The 16,368-nt window shown below is 39.9% G+C and overlaps 1 protein-coding gene across 2 annotated transcripts; it reads right to left on the reverse strand.

The window, feature by feature from the left end:
• Positions 1-255: 255 nt before the first annotated feature.
• Positions 256-16,288, reverse strand: LOC311506526 (protein NLRC3-like). Of its 2 annotated transcripts, none has more exons than XM_084570514.1 (15): positions 16,232-16,288; positions 14,906-15,043; positions 14,413-14,606; positions 10,079-11,933; positions 8,932-9,105; positions 8,007-8,180; positions 7,246-7,293; positions 6,451-6,665; positions 6,040-6,284; positions 5,454-5,567; positions 4,765-4,906; positions 3,991-4,089; positions 3,483-3,588; positions 3,291-3,359; positions 256-2,806 (listed from the first exon to the last, which is right to left on the reverse strand). In XM_084570514.1, the coding sequence occupies exons 2-14, from the start codon at positions 15,022-15,024 to the stop codon at positions 3,338-3,340; spliced, it is 3,507 nt and encodes a 1,168-aa protein (XP_084426640.1). In that variant the 5' UTR covers positions 15,025-15,043; positions 16,232-16,288; the 3' UTR covers positions 256-2,806; positions 3,291-3,337. The 2 variants fall into 2 exon arrangements, with proteins under 2 accessions (XP_084426640.1, XP_084426639.1); XM_084570513.1 differs by having other exon boundaries at positions 10,079-11,936.
• Positions 16,289-16,368: the final 80 nt, after the last annotated feature.

The following is a 16,368-nucleotide window of genomic DNA, read 5'->3' on the forward strand; positions in this document are numbered from 1 at the left end:
ATTAAATCATAAAATCATCATGTAAAATTATTATCATTTAACAGTGTTGTTTTACAAAGTTTATATCCTACACGCGTTTGTTTTAACACATTATACGAGTCTTTAGTATTTTGGTATGTTCTGCTGCAAGTGCACTGACTGCAGTTGAAACTACACGCATGCGTATTAACTATAAGGCATAAATAGAGAGTAAAATCAACAATAAACAGCCTGTTATTCATCACAAAACAACAACAAATCAACAATATAATCTAAAGTCAGCCTGAAATCATAGTAGTTCATGTTTAGCACACATCCATCTACCAACACTGACTGCACATGTCTGTTATATGTTGGTTTTAACACACAAAACATGTCATAGAAAAAGGTTAAATTAACATTAGACTCTTATTTGGACTCAAATAAAATGATGTCTGTCTTAAATCAGGAGGCCAGAGACATATCCGGGGGCTGTCTTTGTCAAGGTGACACTAAAATGAAAATGGATGTTTCAGCTAAAGGGATATTTCACATCAAAACGCACCACACAGCACTGTTTTCTTGCTGTTGGACAGATTTTTAAACCATGTAGTTCCCTAAAATGTACGTTTTCCCTCCGTATTTCTGAGTGAGATCGAAATTTCATCTTTAAAAATCAATCTCCTTGAATTTTATCATGTCCAGATTACATCTTTCAGTGTAGAGCTGATGATTAAACATAAATTATTATTGTTACTATTATTATAAGCAGATATTAGCCTGTTTGACACATTCATTTGCAAAATCTGATTTCTTCTAGAGCACGGCACTAAATCCTGCCCTGATTTAATGATCAATAATAATAGTGACTCTCTTGGGGACACTTTTGGATTTCTATTTTGCGCGCTATTGCTTCTCATCTCTATTCCTGCTTTACAAACTCTATTTATTTCAATTGTCTTGAGTGTGTTTTTTGCAGTTTTTAGCCCCACACAGTAACACAGAACACGATGCAAATTACATTTCTGCCACTTTTTTAAATGAAAAGTTTCCCTGCAGCTAAATCTCAGCTCTGACACTTATTCGGGGCTTTCAATGAACTTAAATAAACCAGTTTAATATTTTATTCTCCAGTTAGTTTTGTGGATCTGTCTGCCCGCCCAAGCTGCAAACCCAGACATGCAAACATTTTACTACATGAACGAAGATCTTCCTTCCGGCGCTGGCCGTCCTTTACCTTGTCCAGTCGTCTCATGTGAATGTACTCATACAATAGATTGTACAGTGATAAAGCGGAGCAGCTGACTGTCAGCAGCCTCTCCGTCCCATGTGGAGCTACCAGTTCTGCTCAGAGCTCATTCATGTGACTGACTCCTGCTCGAAGCACGATCACAACTTCTATGCAAACTATCTGTGACTGGACAGATTATGTTTGTGGTCCAGATGTGTCGCTTAATAACACTTTAAAAACATTAACAACAGAACAAGCAGTTGCTTACCTGTCATTGTTTTCTTCTTGAAGGAAATACCTTGTTTGAGAAGCACATGCAGAACTATTGATTATTTATAACCTGCTGATCCTTCATTGTTTGTTGTGGAGCCAGTAGAGAATCTATAAATGGATATTCTGTTCGTGATTCTTTCTTTCTTAGTAGACCTTCTACTTTATATTTATTCACAATAAAACACAGTATAAGCAAAGTCAACCATTTATAAACATCACTGTGAGATAACTCTGAACAGTACAGACTTGGAATTTGGTTCTTATTTGACTTTTGTTTGTCACTTCATAAAGTCTAGTTATGTCCTCCAAGAGCGAAATATTAGTGCAATATTACAGTTCAATATTCTCAGTAACTCGCCATCATGCGTCCTATAAACATAATAATAAAACTGCAGTGGCTTAAGTTTCCTCCTTGTGATCGGTAAGTATTTCACAGTTCATTCACTTAACCACTCTCAGAAGGAAAGAAGGAGTCTCTACGCGTGTTTAATGTTGAACGACGGTAGAATCAGTTGTTTCTGGCAGCCATTTTAGATTTAGTCTTAGTCTTTTGGATGAAAATGCTTATTAGGTTTAGTCACATTTTTGTCATTTCTATATGTGATGGTTTTAGTCTAGTTTTAGTCAATTTTAGTTAAAAGAAAAAAAAAAGAAAGTATTTTCACCAATAATTACAATAATAAAGGAATAGTTTTAGACAGACAAGTTTTCCACCCAACAGCAAATACTTTCTGAATTGATGTTCGTGCAACTAAACTAACTTTAGCCTGGGTTAGCAGCGCAAAAAAAGGAAAAATCAGCAGAACACTGACTTATGTTTCCACTCAAGTTGTCATGTAATTAGGTGACAGGAGGGAAACAGAAAGCTGTCAATCTATAAATGCACTAATTCAGTTTTATAGTAGTCCATATTCTTGCATTAATACCATGTAGGTGTTCATCTACGTAACTTAAAGCTGTTTGTTGGAGCTTAAAACCTTCTTTTACATCAACTCATCCCTGTTACTGCTCTCAGAAACTAAAAAAGAATAAAAATGAAGACAATGAAATGCAATAAAACTATTAAAATCTTAAATAAAATAATAATATAGAGTACAATAAAGGCTAGGATGAAAGATTAGTTAAAACAGATTAGAACAAAATATATGTGAAATAATTAATAAAACACACACACACTTTTAAAATTGCTGCTCCACCCCTGTGCAGAAGCACATCCAGCAGATGCTTCAGAACAGGACTGGACACTCTGTTAATAAACTGTCCCCGAACAGACTTTAGCTTCTTATCTTCTTGCTCTGACAAACTCAGTGGCTGGTTTAGATTGTGGCTGCTGGGATTAAGGGCCTGAAAGAAAAGCAGAGAAATATTTTTGATTCAATCAACAATACTGGATTTTAAAACTTTAACATGTAATGTAACACTGATATAGATTAGTTTTTTAGGTTGGCCTTGGTTGAGACAGTTAAGACACGTTTTACTGCTGACCTGTCCACAAGATTTCATTGCTTGTCTTCTGTGATGTCCTGAAAGACCCACGTATAGTTAAACAAATGTCAAGTAATGTCTTATTTTCCTCCAAGTTAATAAAACGTTTTCAGGTTTTCAAACCATCAGACTGCAAGATGCTCACATGCTGGTAGACTAACAAGGTTCAGGTTAGTATTTACTCAGAAAGCAGAACATCATATTATGTACATGCAGGACAGAAAAGAGATGACGGTCACTAACTTTACTGGATGGGATCGTTTTTAGCTTCCATTATTCATTTCCTCCACAACGTCTAGATATGTTTAAAGTGAGTATGTGGCAGTTGAAAAAAGCTCAGTACCTTTGGGTTGGGAAGGAACACCTTAAGTCTCATTAGTCTCATTAGTCTCAGCTCTGGTGGGAGATTGAACTGAAACACAAATGACCTCTTTTAAGAAATGATTAAAGGCATTTTATATCTCTAACACATTTACAATTAAATGTAAATAAAGTATTTATTTGGTTGTTTTTGATTAATTCAGGGGATTCATACTTGTTGATATTCACATTGCCCTGCACGTGAACGCCGGTAAGAAGAGGCTGGATGACGACGCTTCCGTCGCTGGCGCTGTTTCCTCCCACGTTCATCTGGCTGCCGCCTAAATGAGAACAGACAAGAAAAAACAAACAATTCAAAACCTCCTTGCTGCAGGTTTAAGGCTGCTAATAGCAGAGCCATTCATTTTTATAAAACTTATACTAGAGTGACATACGGTGATTCATAAAATTAATTTAGAACAAAGACAAAAGTATTAGAAGTGACCAATAAACAGTGAATAACAGAGCCAGGTATAGAGAGTATTTGACTATAGCTGAAGCAGAAGCAAAAAATAAATAAATAAATAACAGAAAATAATTCAACACTGTCAAGCAGCTTGAAAAAAACCTGAACATGCGTCAACAAAGAAATTCACCAAAGGCAAATGTCTTTGTTTTCTTGTAATTAAAGCTCTGTAGATGCTTATTTTTGCAGGTTTTTATCTGAACAAAGTGTTGCTCACCTCCATCTGCAGCTTGTACAGGGAGTAGTGAGGCTGAGTCACTGGTTGTAGTGTGGGTTATCTGGCTGGATAGGCCTGGAGCTGAGAAGGACATTCCACCTGAAACCAAAAGTAGTACATCAAACTGAGCTCATGCACGGAAACTGAACAACTTTCTGAAAGAAAACGAGCATTTGTGATTTAATAAGGTTGGATGTTAATCAAAACTAGAGTGGTGTGTTCAAATCAGGTAAACTAGCTGCTGGGTTAGATTAATGCATGTTAATGGCAGGTGTAAACACAGAAGGCTGGTACACCTGCTATTATTATGCATTAACATGAATCTTAAACGCTAGAGATACACAACAAAGGATGATGTTTATGGTTCTGAAACAACCATAAAATCAAGTCTCTGTGGATCATCCCACAGATACTTGATCAGTTTGGGATCTAGTGAATTTGGAGGCCAGGTCAACACCTTGTGCTGTTCTTCATGTTTTTTTTTAGTTGTTCCTAAAGTGTTTTTGTGTGTGTGTCTGTGTCAGGCTGCATCCTGCTGGGGATGGCTGCTGCCATCAAGGAGTGTCATTGCTATGGGGTGGGGGTGCCTGGTCTGGTCTAGGTGGGTGCTACATGTCTAAGTAACATCCACACCAATGAATGCCAGGTCCAGAAGTTTCCCAGCAGAACACTGAACTGTCACAAGATGGTTTAAATGTTATGTACTTCTCCTGGTCATAATGTTGTGGCTTGTCGGTGTAGTAGCTAATGGTAATAGACTCAAACCTTCTTTACCAGTTAGTTCAGCTTCATACTTCCAGATATCTTTCTTCTCCAGGTCTCTGACAGTCACAGTCACTTCCTCTGTGGTCGGAGTCATTCGAATCTCAAATGTCGGGTGGTAGTTTGGTCCATACTTCAGGTCAAATAGAGAACGCTGTAAATTATAACAATGTTGTTAATGAACAACAGGAGTCCAGTTTCCAGCTGACCCAGGTGATTGTTGAAACAATTAAATTATTACCAGCTCAGCACCAAACAGTGGACAGGAAAGTTAACTAACTGTGATCAAATGAACATAATTAACAGCTAAAAACTGCTGTTCCTCAAATGGTCACTGGAGACTGGCTCCAAAACAGAGTCCTGCAGGATAAAATGTCCAGCTTTACAGCAGCAGACACAAACATGTTGACAGCCTGGTGCAAAAACTACAATGTACTGGTCTCTGTAGCTGATTTCTCCATTGATTCAACTGTAGAGAGGAGAATTTCTATATAACTCACTGGTTTAAATTATTCTATCAAGGCTTACAGTCATGCACAATTAATGTGCATTCAGTGAAGGGTGGTTGACCTTACAGGTTGTAGAATGTCTGCAAAGCATCATCTTCCACCCTCCACTCATGTTCCACATCGTTGATAGTCTTTTGAATTAGCTTGGAGCAACCTGTTGCCTTTTATACAAGCTGTGTTTGACATACTCACCTTAGGCTGTATTTTGACGGCCTCAGGACAGTGCAGACTGTAAAACTGGCCTCTCGTGAGTTGACAAGAGAAAGTTGCCCCAATGTACTTCGCCGTTTCCTGTTGGTTTTTCACCTTCAGTAGAATTGGGACAGGATTTAGTTGGACATCGATTCAATATATCACCCAAATATGATCGTTTCATTTCTACAGCTGATGAAATGAACAGTGAACACAGTGATGCTGTGACTGCAGGGAAGGTCAGGATGTGGACGACAATGAGGACGAGGATCAGGAACTGACTGAAAGCCAGGGCACAGAGGTTCAGAACAACCTCAGAGCAAATAACTAAAACGAAACTTATCCAAAGAATTCACACTTCACAACATTCATCAACATTATATTAACTACCTAAAACCATTCTAGTGTTTTAGTTTGGCCCAAGTCCCGCCCACTAACATAGAGGAGGGGGTGGAGCTTATGGCCTATACTGCAGCCAGCCACCAGGGGGAGCTCTACTTGTTTTCACTTTAGAGGAGCTGTTCCACCATCCATCTTTATACATTTATAGTACCTAAAATAAAGGTTGCATCTTCAATGCTCTCACCTCCTGCAGTGGCACATTTTCTGGCAGCAGAAACACATTGAGCTTTTGTCTTCCATTGTTGCACGATGGTCGGTAGAACAACAGCACTTGTCCACGTATTGGTTTCTGTAAAAAACTTCTGATGGTATCACACACCAAGCCAATGGCAGAGAAGTGAGGCACATCCACGACCACGTGAGAGGCTGTGATCTCCAGAGGCTGAAGGATGTTCATTCCATCATCACTAATGTGGACCACGGAGAGGCCTTCAGGAAAAACAAAAGCAAAAGCAAAGCTGTAAAACACAGGACAGAGCACCATTTACCCAACCTCATGGGTCCTCTGACTACATGTCATTTAAAAAATAAAATAAGATAATAAAGATAAGATAATCCGTTATTTATTTTCAAGCTCCATACTGGACATACTCACCAGGTAGATTTCCACAATGTGGGAGGTGCAGCTGAGAAACAGCATGCTCAGGACAATTTATGCTAAAGAGCGGACCTGCAGGAGTCTTTCCAGCCGAGCTGAGGAGGCTCTCGTCCCACTGGGTGATCCAGTACGACAGCTCACCATCACGAGTCATTGTAAACACCAGTCCAGTCAATCGACACCGGAACACACCTGCAGACTGGCTCCTAAATCTGTGTAAATTCATATAAATTTCCATTTTAAGTTGAGAGCACTAATGCTTTTGTTTCTACTTAGATGTCTTATCTTGACGACTAACGCAAGTTTTAAAATTTATGTAAACTTCAGATTCATCTCACCCCTTGCCAGAAGTTTAACATTTATTTTATTTAGACCGTTTAGAGTGGAGAAAATTAAGATTTTCACGGCAGATAATGTGTTATTTAGAGGCTGCGTTTTGGTGCCCCAGTCACTCCCACTATATACTGAATATCTGACAAACAACTCCAAATGACACCAAAACTGTATGGGTGAGTAAACAATTGTATTTTATGTGAGAAATTAGGTCCAGGTTGTAAAAAAACAGTAGTTCCTCTTTAAAGCGAAGAGAAATGTTGACATAACTTAACAGGGCTGTGATGTTTTACAGTGTACCTAATATAAACTTAGACCTATTTTAGCGTAATAGGACTGTGACTGTGTCTGATGGACTCTGCATTGGTTCCTGCTCATTTATTTTTTTCAATCACTAAATCAAAATTTAAATTGACTGCATTTATAATGATTTAAGACGAAGATATTTGTCTGAATTACCTGTATGACATACGTCCATGTTCGTTGAAGAGTTCAGGTAAAAAGAGTCTGTAGGGCATATTTGAATATGGAAAAACAAAATACAGAAAAGGGATGTAAGACAAAAGAAAAGAGATATTTTGCAAATTGATAGATAAATTCTACTGAGCGAAGCTGCACTGAACAGAAGCAAACGGTCGCCTGTATCATGCTTTCTCCTGTTTTACAGGAACCTTATCTGTGTACAGGTGCTCTGCCTGGGACCTGTTACATAATTTCAATAAAAGCACTGAGGCATCCCCCAGCATCCTCCATGGTCACAATGACTTCAGTAATCTTTAGAAAATTATACAGATCTGGTTTTAAACCACTAAACTAAAATGTTGTGTGTCTCAAAAACCTCCAGCACAACCTCCTTCATTAGTTTTATCAGGGTTACATGAAGCCTCCATCACACAAAGGAAGATAAAGAAATGGTTAAAAAAAAAATAGAATTTAACAATTATTACAAATACATAATAAATAACAAAAATCACAACCAACTAAAAGAATCATTTTTATACTCCCAGCATTTTAAAGAACATTACTGTGTCCTAATGGCCTTTAAGCTTCATTGACTTTAACAACTAACAGTGGACATTTTCTACAGTTTCTGATAAAAACACTCGTCTTGAGCTAAAGGACATTTACAGATTTATAGAGGAAAGTTCTGGATGAACATGAATTAGATTCAGTTGGTGATTAAACATCAGATCTACAACAGTAACAGACACTGAACTCACTTCAGAGTCTCCAGTCTACAGTCTGGACTCTCCAGAAAACCACACAGCTGCTTCACTCCTGAATCCTTCAGACGGTTGTTACTCAGGTCCAGATGTTTCAGATGGGAGGGGTTGGACTTCAGAGCTGAGACCAAAGAATCACAGCTGATCTCTGACAAACTGCAGCTCATTAATCTGAATAAAGAACAATAGATGTACATTAAATCTACTCTGACATGTTTGACTGACTCTGTCCTTCTGTTGTTGTGGATCTTCATCATGTCTTCTACAGAAATCATCAATTACTGACTAAATCCAGTAACGTGCAACACCAGTTGTAGCATCCATTCACTGCTTCTCTGTGTATTTTAGAACAGATGTTAAAGTTTCAATAATGTGCTAGGCTGCTGTTTAGGACTCTGCTTTAACACACACCTCACCACAGCAGCTGTGTGGCTTGTCTCTGGAGCAGCCATGTCAGCTTCTGATCCCATCAACATCATCACAGTTCCTAACTTCACCTTCATCAAGTTTTCCATTCATGTCTTTCTCTTCTTTCTCTGACCTGTCTCTCTCTCAGACTCTCTGCAGCCTGTTTTTATCTGCTATCATCAGATCTTCAACAGCCTCATTCACATCCTCACACACTCTACAGCCTCATCAGTACTGACTTCATCTTCACTGACTGATGGAGCACAACATGAACCTGTGGAGGCTCACATCATCTCCCCGTCATGACTACACTTCTGTCACATTTAAAAGAACCCTGCTCAAGTCTTTCACTTGTACTTGGACCACAAGGAAAAACTATTGTTCAGCCAAAACACAACATTTGAGGAAAAGAAGAAACTTCTTCAGATTTGTGCTCATGGAAATACTGAACATTTATCAATTGATTTGAATTGAATAAATAAAGACCTACAACAGTTCCAGTCAGTGAACTGACCTCAGAGTCTCCAGTCTACAGTTTGGACTCTCCAGTCCAGCAGACAGATGCTTCACTCCTGAATCCTTCAGGTCATTATAACTCAGGTCCAGGTCTGTCAGATAGGAAGGGTTGGACTTCAGAGCTGAGGCCACAACTTCACAGTGAGTCTCTGAGAGTCCACATCTAGTAAATCTGTGATTAGAAAACATATAAAATCAGATCATTTACATTCTACATCCAGACTGAATGAGTATGAAACAGAGTGAGGTGATCATCTGATGAACATCTGTGGTTCAGCTCATCTCATCTTACTGTGTTTGACATGACACAATGACTCTCTTCAGTCTCTCTCATTGCTGCAGACTTTTAATGACAATCTCTGTTCTGCTTTCATCTTGTAGATGAAAGAGGGAAAATGGAGTTACATTTAGGCTTCCATACTGTCCACAGTCTGTCAGTGTGATTTGATCCACACAGTCAGAATGAAGACATCTGGTTGATGAAAACATTTCTTCACTTTGACTCCAGAACATTTCGAATGAGTTGAACTCAGTGAACAGTTCCAGTTGGAGAGATGATCTCTCTTTGCTACCTACTACTGTCAGCTACGACTGTTCACGTCCATACACAGGAAAAATCTGATGACAGCTGCCAAACGCTGCAGAAATGAAACTAAACACTTGACAAGAAGGAATCCACTTTTTATACAAACACATTGTGTTAACTGAACCCAGCATCCTCCATGGTCACAATGACTTCAATAATCTTTAGAAAATGATACAGATCTGGTTTTAAACCACGAAACTTACTGAATAAAACAAACTATAAAATGTTGTGTGTCTCAAAAACCTCCAGCACAACCTCCTTCATTAGTTTTATCAGGGTTACATGAAGCCTCCATCACACAAAGGAAATGGTTAAAAAGAATATAGAATCTAAAAATTATTACAAATGCATAATAGATAATAACAAAAATCACAACCAACTAAAATAATCATTTCCATACTCACAGCATTTTAAACAGCTTCAGAAATCAACTCAACTGATGTATAATGTTTGAGGTAAAACTAAGAATAATGACAATAATGTAATCCTGTGTATATGTGAAGAACTAAAGTACTAATCTCCACTGACTGATTCTGTTAATGATCACATCAGGACTCACCGAGCCTTTCTGCAGTTCCTCACAGCTGGGATCAGTCTCCGTCGTCCCTCCCATGATGTGTTGTATTTCGTCAGGTCCAACTCATCCAGAACCTCCTCTGACATCTGCAGCATGTAGGCCAGAGCTGAGCAGTGGATCTCAGAGAGTTCCTTCTCTGATCTGTTCTTTGACTTCAGGAACTCTTGGATCTCATGATGAACTGAGAGGTCGTTCATCTCCATCAGACAGTGGAAGATGTTGATGCTTCTGTCAGGAGAGATTTCATCAATGTTCATCTCCTTCAGGTTGTTGACGGTTCTCTGGATGATTTCTGGACTGGTCTCTGTCTGACCCAGCAGACCTCCTAAGAGTCTGTGGTTGGACTCCAGAGAGAGGCCATGAAGGAAGCGAACAAACAGGTCCAGGTGACCATTTTTACTGAGCAGGGATTTCTTCATGGCTCGATACAGGAAGTCATCCAGAGATGAGACACGGATGGTCTCCTTTCCAAAATGTTTGGAAATCTTCTGGAGAAAAGACAAGTTTGATTCCTTTTCTTGGTATTGATTCCCCAGGAAGTCCTTCAGCACCTTTGTATTCCTGTTGGTGTAACAGTGGATCATGTAGACTGCAGCCAGAAACTCCTGAATGCTCAGATGAACAAAGCAGTAGACTGATTTCTGGAAGATCACACTCTCTCTTTTGAAGATCTCTGTACAAACTCCTGAGTACACTAAGGCCTCTGTCACATCAAGACCACAGAGCTCCAGGTCTTCTTGGTAGAACATGATGTTTCCTTTCTCCAGATGTTCAAACGCCAGCCTCCCCAGCTTCAGAAGAACTTTCCTGTCAGCCTCCATCAGCTCCTGTGGATTCGTCTTATGTCCCTCATGGTACTTGTTCTTCTTCCTCTTTGTCTGAACCATCACAAAGTGTGAGTACATGTCAGTCAGGGTCTTAGGCAGCTCTCCTCTCTGCTCTGTAGTCAACATGTGCTCCAGAACTGTAGCAGTGATCCAGCAGAAGACTGGGACTCCACACAGGATGTGGAGGCTCCTGGATGTCTTGATGTGGCAGATGATTCTGCTGGACAGCTCTTCATCACTGAACCTCCTCCTGAAGTACTCCTCCTTCTGGGCGTCAGTGAAGCCTCGTACTTCTGTTACCCTGTCAACCCATGTAGGAGGGATCTGATTGGCTGCTGCAGGTCGGGAAGTGATCCAGACAAGAGCCAAGGGAAGCAGTTTCCCCTTGATGAGGTTTGTCAGCAGCACGTTGAGTGATGCCTTCTGTGTGACATCAGACACAACCTCACTGTTGTTGAAGTCCAATGAAAGTCTGCTTTCATCCAGACCGTCAAAGATGAACAAAGGTTTACAGACAGCCAGCTCCTCTGCTGTGACCTTCTGTAATGTTGGATGGAAAACATGGAGCAGCCTGAGAAGACTGTACTGCTCATCTTTGATCAAGTTCAGCTCCCTGAACGAAAGCACAATCACCACACTGACATCTTGGTTTTCCAAACCCTCTGCCCAGTCCAGAGTGAACTTCTGCACTGAGAAGGTTTTTCCAACACCAGCGACGCCGTTGGTCAGAACCACTCTGATGTGTCTCTGTTGGTCAGGTAAGGCTTTAAAGATGTCGTGGCACTTGATTGGAGTGTCATGGAGGGCCTTTATCTTGGAAGCTGTCTCAAGCTGCTTCACCTCATGTTGGGTATTAACCTCTTCACTCTGTCCCTCTGTGATGTAGAGCTCAGTGTAGATCCTGTTGAGGAGGGTTCCACTTCCTGTTACATCAATTCCTTCAGTCACACGTTCACATTTCCTCCTCAGACTGATCTTATGTTCATCTAAAACCTCCTGCAGACCAACATCTGCTGGAAAGAAGAAGAAACATGAGACAAAAAACACTTATCCCTGTTTTTTCTTCTCACAATGAAACATTTTTGGAGGAAACATGTAGCCCACTCAAAATTGGCTTTAAGAGGTTGAACGCTATTACATTTTTTGCAGTAGCTATCTAAATGTTCTTTTGGACGGGGACTGTTCGGATGTAGGACTGATTGGTCGGAGATTGCGGAGGATTAAATATTAGAAATCTATTTTTATCCGGTGAGTGTTTGCCGAGTTTTCGTCTTTCTGGGCTAATTAGCATAGTCATGTAAACGTGTGAAAGAGTGAAGAGTCCTCTTCGTTAGAATTTGTCAGTGCTGCTTTCGGTTCTCTGTGTTGGTGTGTATTTATTGATAAGACACTTGCTACAGGAAAAAATCCAACCGGAGTAGAACTCCTGTTTAATAAGTCACAGCACAGTTGGCAGGAATTTATGCTAGTCATGTAGCTGTATGCTAGCGCCAGAGTTGTGTATGTGTAGCAGTTAAGAGAAGTGCTATGAATTCATTTACTTAAAATGAGTTTTTGAGTAATATCTGTTCCAGATCTGGTAATATTTTCATTTTAAAGAGACTAATTAGATTTTATCCTGGGGGGTTGTACATGTCCAATGCTTGAATAGAGGAAGCATTTCCGCGTCTTTCCTCCAATGAAATCATGCCTAAACATGCACGAAAAGTCCTGAAAATTTGCAGACGCCATTGTTCGCCCGAAATTTTTAATGTTTAAGGGCCTTGAGCATGGGCATGGCAAAATGGCTCTATAGCGTCATCTACGAACCAGCCCCTGAAGCCCGTTGCGTCTAAAAATCTGGAAATATGTCACATATATGTAACATCCCAGGACGCACAAAAAAGTCAATTGGAGACATATTCTAAACCCAACAGGGAGTCTGTTATTTTGATAAAACTGTGAAAATTGGACAAAAGTTTGGTTGTGTCTTGGTTGCCCTCACCCTTGATGCCTTATCAGATTGACTTCAAAATTTGGAAATAGGTTGTCAAAAGACAGGCGAAGGAACCTGACATAAGTTTTTGACTTTTCGTCCAAGTGGCGTTGGTGTTCTGGCCCCTCAAAGTTTCATGACATGGTGTGAAACAGGAAGTTGCATTAAACGTGCTGTAATTCAGGCATACTTTGTCCAAAGTGCATCAAACTTTACAGTATTGTTAATGGTCTCTAACTGCACACATCCATATGTTAATATTCATACAATTATTGTAGCGCCACCTACTGTGAACAGGAAATGTCTAATTTTGGCAGGTGTCTGTTGTGTGACCTGCTGTTACTGTCAGGGTGATTGGATTCTCTTTAAATTTTGTCAGGACAGACCAATGCTCGTCGTGATGACTTACTGCGAAAATTGTGAGTTTTCGTTAAACTGTGGGCCTGTTCTGGATGTAAAAGTGAAATGGTTCACTGTCTTACTGATTCCATCATCATTTCAAGTAGTTTGCTACTTTGTCCAGCAGATGGAGCCATAGCATTTCTCTCTGGTGGCTGGCTGTCTGTCTGTGAGTGTGTGTGTGAAACGGTTTTAACATACTTTGATGCCACAGAGAGAATAATTATACAATTATTGTAGCGCCACCTATTGAGAACAGGAAATGTCTTATTTTGTAGTGTGACCTGCTGTTACTGTCAGGGTGATGGGATTCACTTCAAATGTTGACAGTCCAGCAGATAGAGACACAGCATTTCTCTCTGGTGGCTTTCTGTCAGTCAGTGTGTGTGTGAAACTGTTTTAACATACTTTGATGCCACAGAGAGAATACATTCAAAACTTCCAGCTGTCACAGATGATTTGCTCTGTAAAATATTGAATTGCACAGACTGTGCATCGTGTCACGGTGCATTGTTAACTGCAGTGACCCCGTCCTTGCCGGTCCCCGACGGGCGTGGGGTGGCGAGGGCCCGTTCAACGCTGCTTGCAGCTTTAATTCTTTTTGATTTGCTACTTTGCTTACTCAGAGCTCTGATTTAGGTTTTGTTGTTTGGGATTTGGGTTTATTTCACTTCAACCTGACAGTTGAAAAGCAAAGGAGGGAGTACAGTTTCCCTTATTCAAATGAACTATTCAGAAGGAATTGAACTAAACTGAAGCTATTTCAGCTAAAGACTTGCTTTGTTATTACTACTGTTGTTTATTAAATGCCAGCTATTTGTTCCAACTAAATCAAGTACGTGGTCTGTTATTTTTTATTCCTCTACTCCTCCTTGAAAAGTACCTTAGTTGATTGTATTTACAGGTATCCCCTCACAGTGTGTTAGGGAAGTGGTTACAATTAGAAATGCTCTTTTTTCTTGTGGTAGTGTTTGATTGACAGCACAATATGTTCATCTCTTCTGTTTGATCGTAATGATCTTAAATCCCCATGCTGTAGAACACAACAATATGTCTGGATTAAATCAACAGGTTTCCAGAAAAGAGTCCATCAGCAGACAGATGTACAGTCTTACTTCTTCTGGATCTTAGTCCACACTGGGGACAGGAGGAGTCTCCTGATGAAGCAGACTGGTCCCAGTATGAGGTGATGCACTGTCTGCAGAACCAGTGTCCACAGCTGCTAGAGACTGGATCCTTCAGGACGTCCTGACACAAAGCACAGCAGGACAGCTGCTCCTCCACAGAAACAGGACTCCTCTTCCTCTCTCTGTCAACACATTTCTTCATCACTAAAATCATTTGCAGATTGAAAATCTTCACAGACTTCAACATTAGGACAAATATATCTGAATATTGATGAGTGGACATTCTGATATGGAGGTTCTCAGGTGTTTTACTACAGAAATACCATCAGTACTTCCTGGTTCTAAAACCCAGACTAGGATCTTACCTACCTGCACTAAAACATCTGCATCATGACTGTAAATCTTTCAGCAGAACATTTCTGCTTCATCCTAAAATCATAATCTTCCATCAGGTCAGTTTACAGTAGAAACAGTCTCTTACTTTGTGTCTGAGGGTCCAGGTTCTTCACTGAAGTTTGGAGGTTTATCTCTGGAGTCATCACTCTTCATAGTCAGACAGCTGGATACTGGAGACTCTGCTCTGTCCTCCTCTTTCTCCATCTTCTGGACTTCAGTCAGTCTGAGAGGTAAACCAGTAACACTCAGTGAGTTTACATCAACAGTTACAGTCAGTCTTCTCCAGTCAGCTGATTTCTTCATTCAACCAGAAACCTGGTTACCAGAATACAAGGAGGTTAAATTGCTTGGTCACAGTAGCTTAGTTGCACATAAAAAACTCTTAAGAATCACAGATAAATGAAAGATTAAATAAAATTAGATAAAAGTAAAATATAAATAAAATCTAGTAAAATAAAATAAAAATGGTACCTGTGACCTCTGACCTAATGCATCTAAATATTAGAACAATGGAAGTGGATGATGTGCCTAGAACAGACACGGTTTCCCATATAATGTTAATACTATGGTGGCCCGTCAGGGTCTAATTTACTCCACCATGGTCTCATAACGGAGAAAACGGCTCAGAAACATTCACATAGCATGTGAAGCTATTTGTGTTGTTCACTAATAAAAATAAAAGTTACCTCCACTTTTTAAAAGCTGATGTTTGTGCTCTTGATTTTTTAGACCATGGAGATTTATAATTATTTAAAGAGAGTTGGTCAAAACCTGGAGGAAACGACTCCAGACGTAACGTGCTGCACAGGCTGCTGCTGTTTGTCACTAAAGCCAATATCCACGTCATTACGATCATTTAAAGACGCAACACGTCTGATTTTATGTGCAGACATTTCATCTACTGTATGAATAGTTTTAATAGTTGGGACAGCATCATAGTCAGAGGCTTTTATTTAGACAGGAGAATGCCAGGGCCTCACCAAATCTTGTGGGAAACACTGTACCGGTCTATCCAAAAAAAGGTTCAAACAAGGCAACTGGACTTGTAGAGTTGAAACTGTTTCATCCTCATTCACACCTTGACACTGGAGCCTCTGACGGACAAGAGTCATTAGAGCACCATTCATAGCAAAGAGGACTTGTAGAGTCCAGTTGCCTTTTTTTAACCTTTTTTTTTTTGGATATACCATGACCTGGATGACTGAGAACTTTCACAGACACTGTACCTGTCTGTTCAGAGAGACTGACTGAGAGCAGGAAGTGAAACACACCTTATGTAGTTTAATAAAAGCAGCAGAACTCCAAGTGATCAATCACAAATTTGTGTGAATGGTTGAATCAAAGTCGAGTTCTGACTCTTCTTCCCTCTACAGTCCACATGAAGAAGAAGAAGAAGAATGTTAACACTCACTCTGCTTCAGCCTTCAGTTTTCCTCCCTCTGCTCTGTCGTCTCAAATGGAGTCTGAACAAACTGACTGAACACTTTGACTGCTCCTCCCCTCTCCATTTACAGTAAATCGTGTATGTGTTGCTCAAAGCCTGATGTC

This window comes from Chelon labrosus (assembly GCF_963514085.1).
Source record: "Chelon labrosus genome assembly, chromosome: 21".
Lineage (NCBI taxonomy): Eukaryota > Metazoa > Chordata > Actinopteri > Mugiliformes > Mugilidae > Chelon > Chelon labrosus.

Bases quoted from the DNA above. Each gene is read 5' to 3' on its own strand.
- LOC311506526 (XM_084570513.1), bottom strand. From the start codon at position 15,024: ATGGAGAAAGAGGAGGACAGAGCAGAGTCTCCAGTATCCAGCTGTCTG. The intron at 7,294-8,006 runs GTGAGTTCAGTG...TATGCCCTACAG, and splicing joins TGTAGACTGGAGACTCTGAA to ACTCTTTTTACCTGAACTCT. The intron at 5,568-6,039 runs GTGAGAGCATTG...ATTCTACTGAAG, and splicing joins AAAATGTGCCACTGCAGGAG to GTGAAAAACCAACAGGAAAC.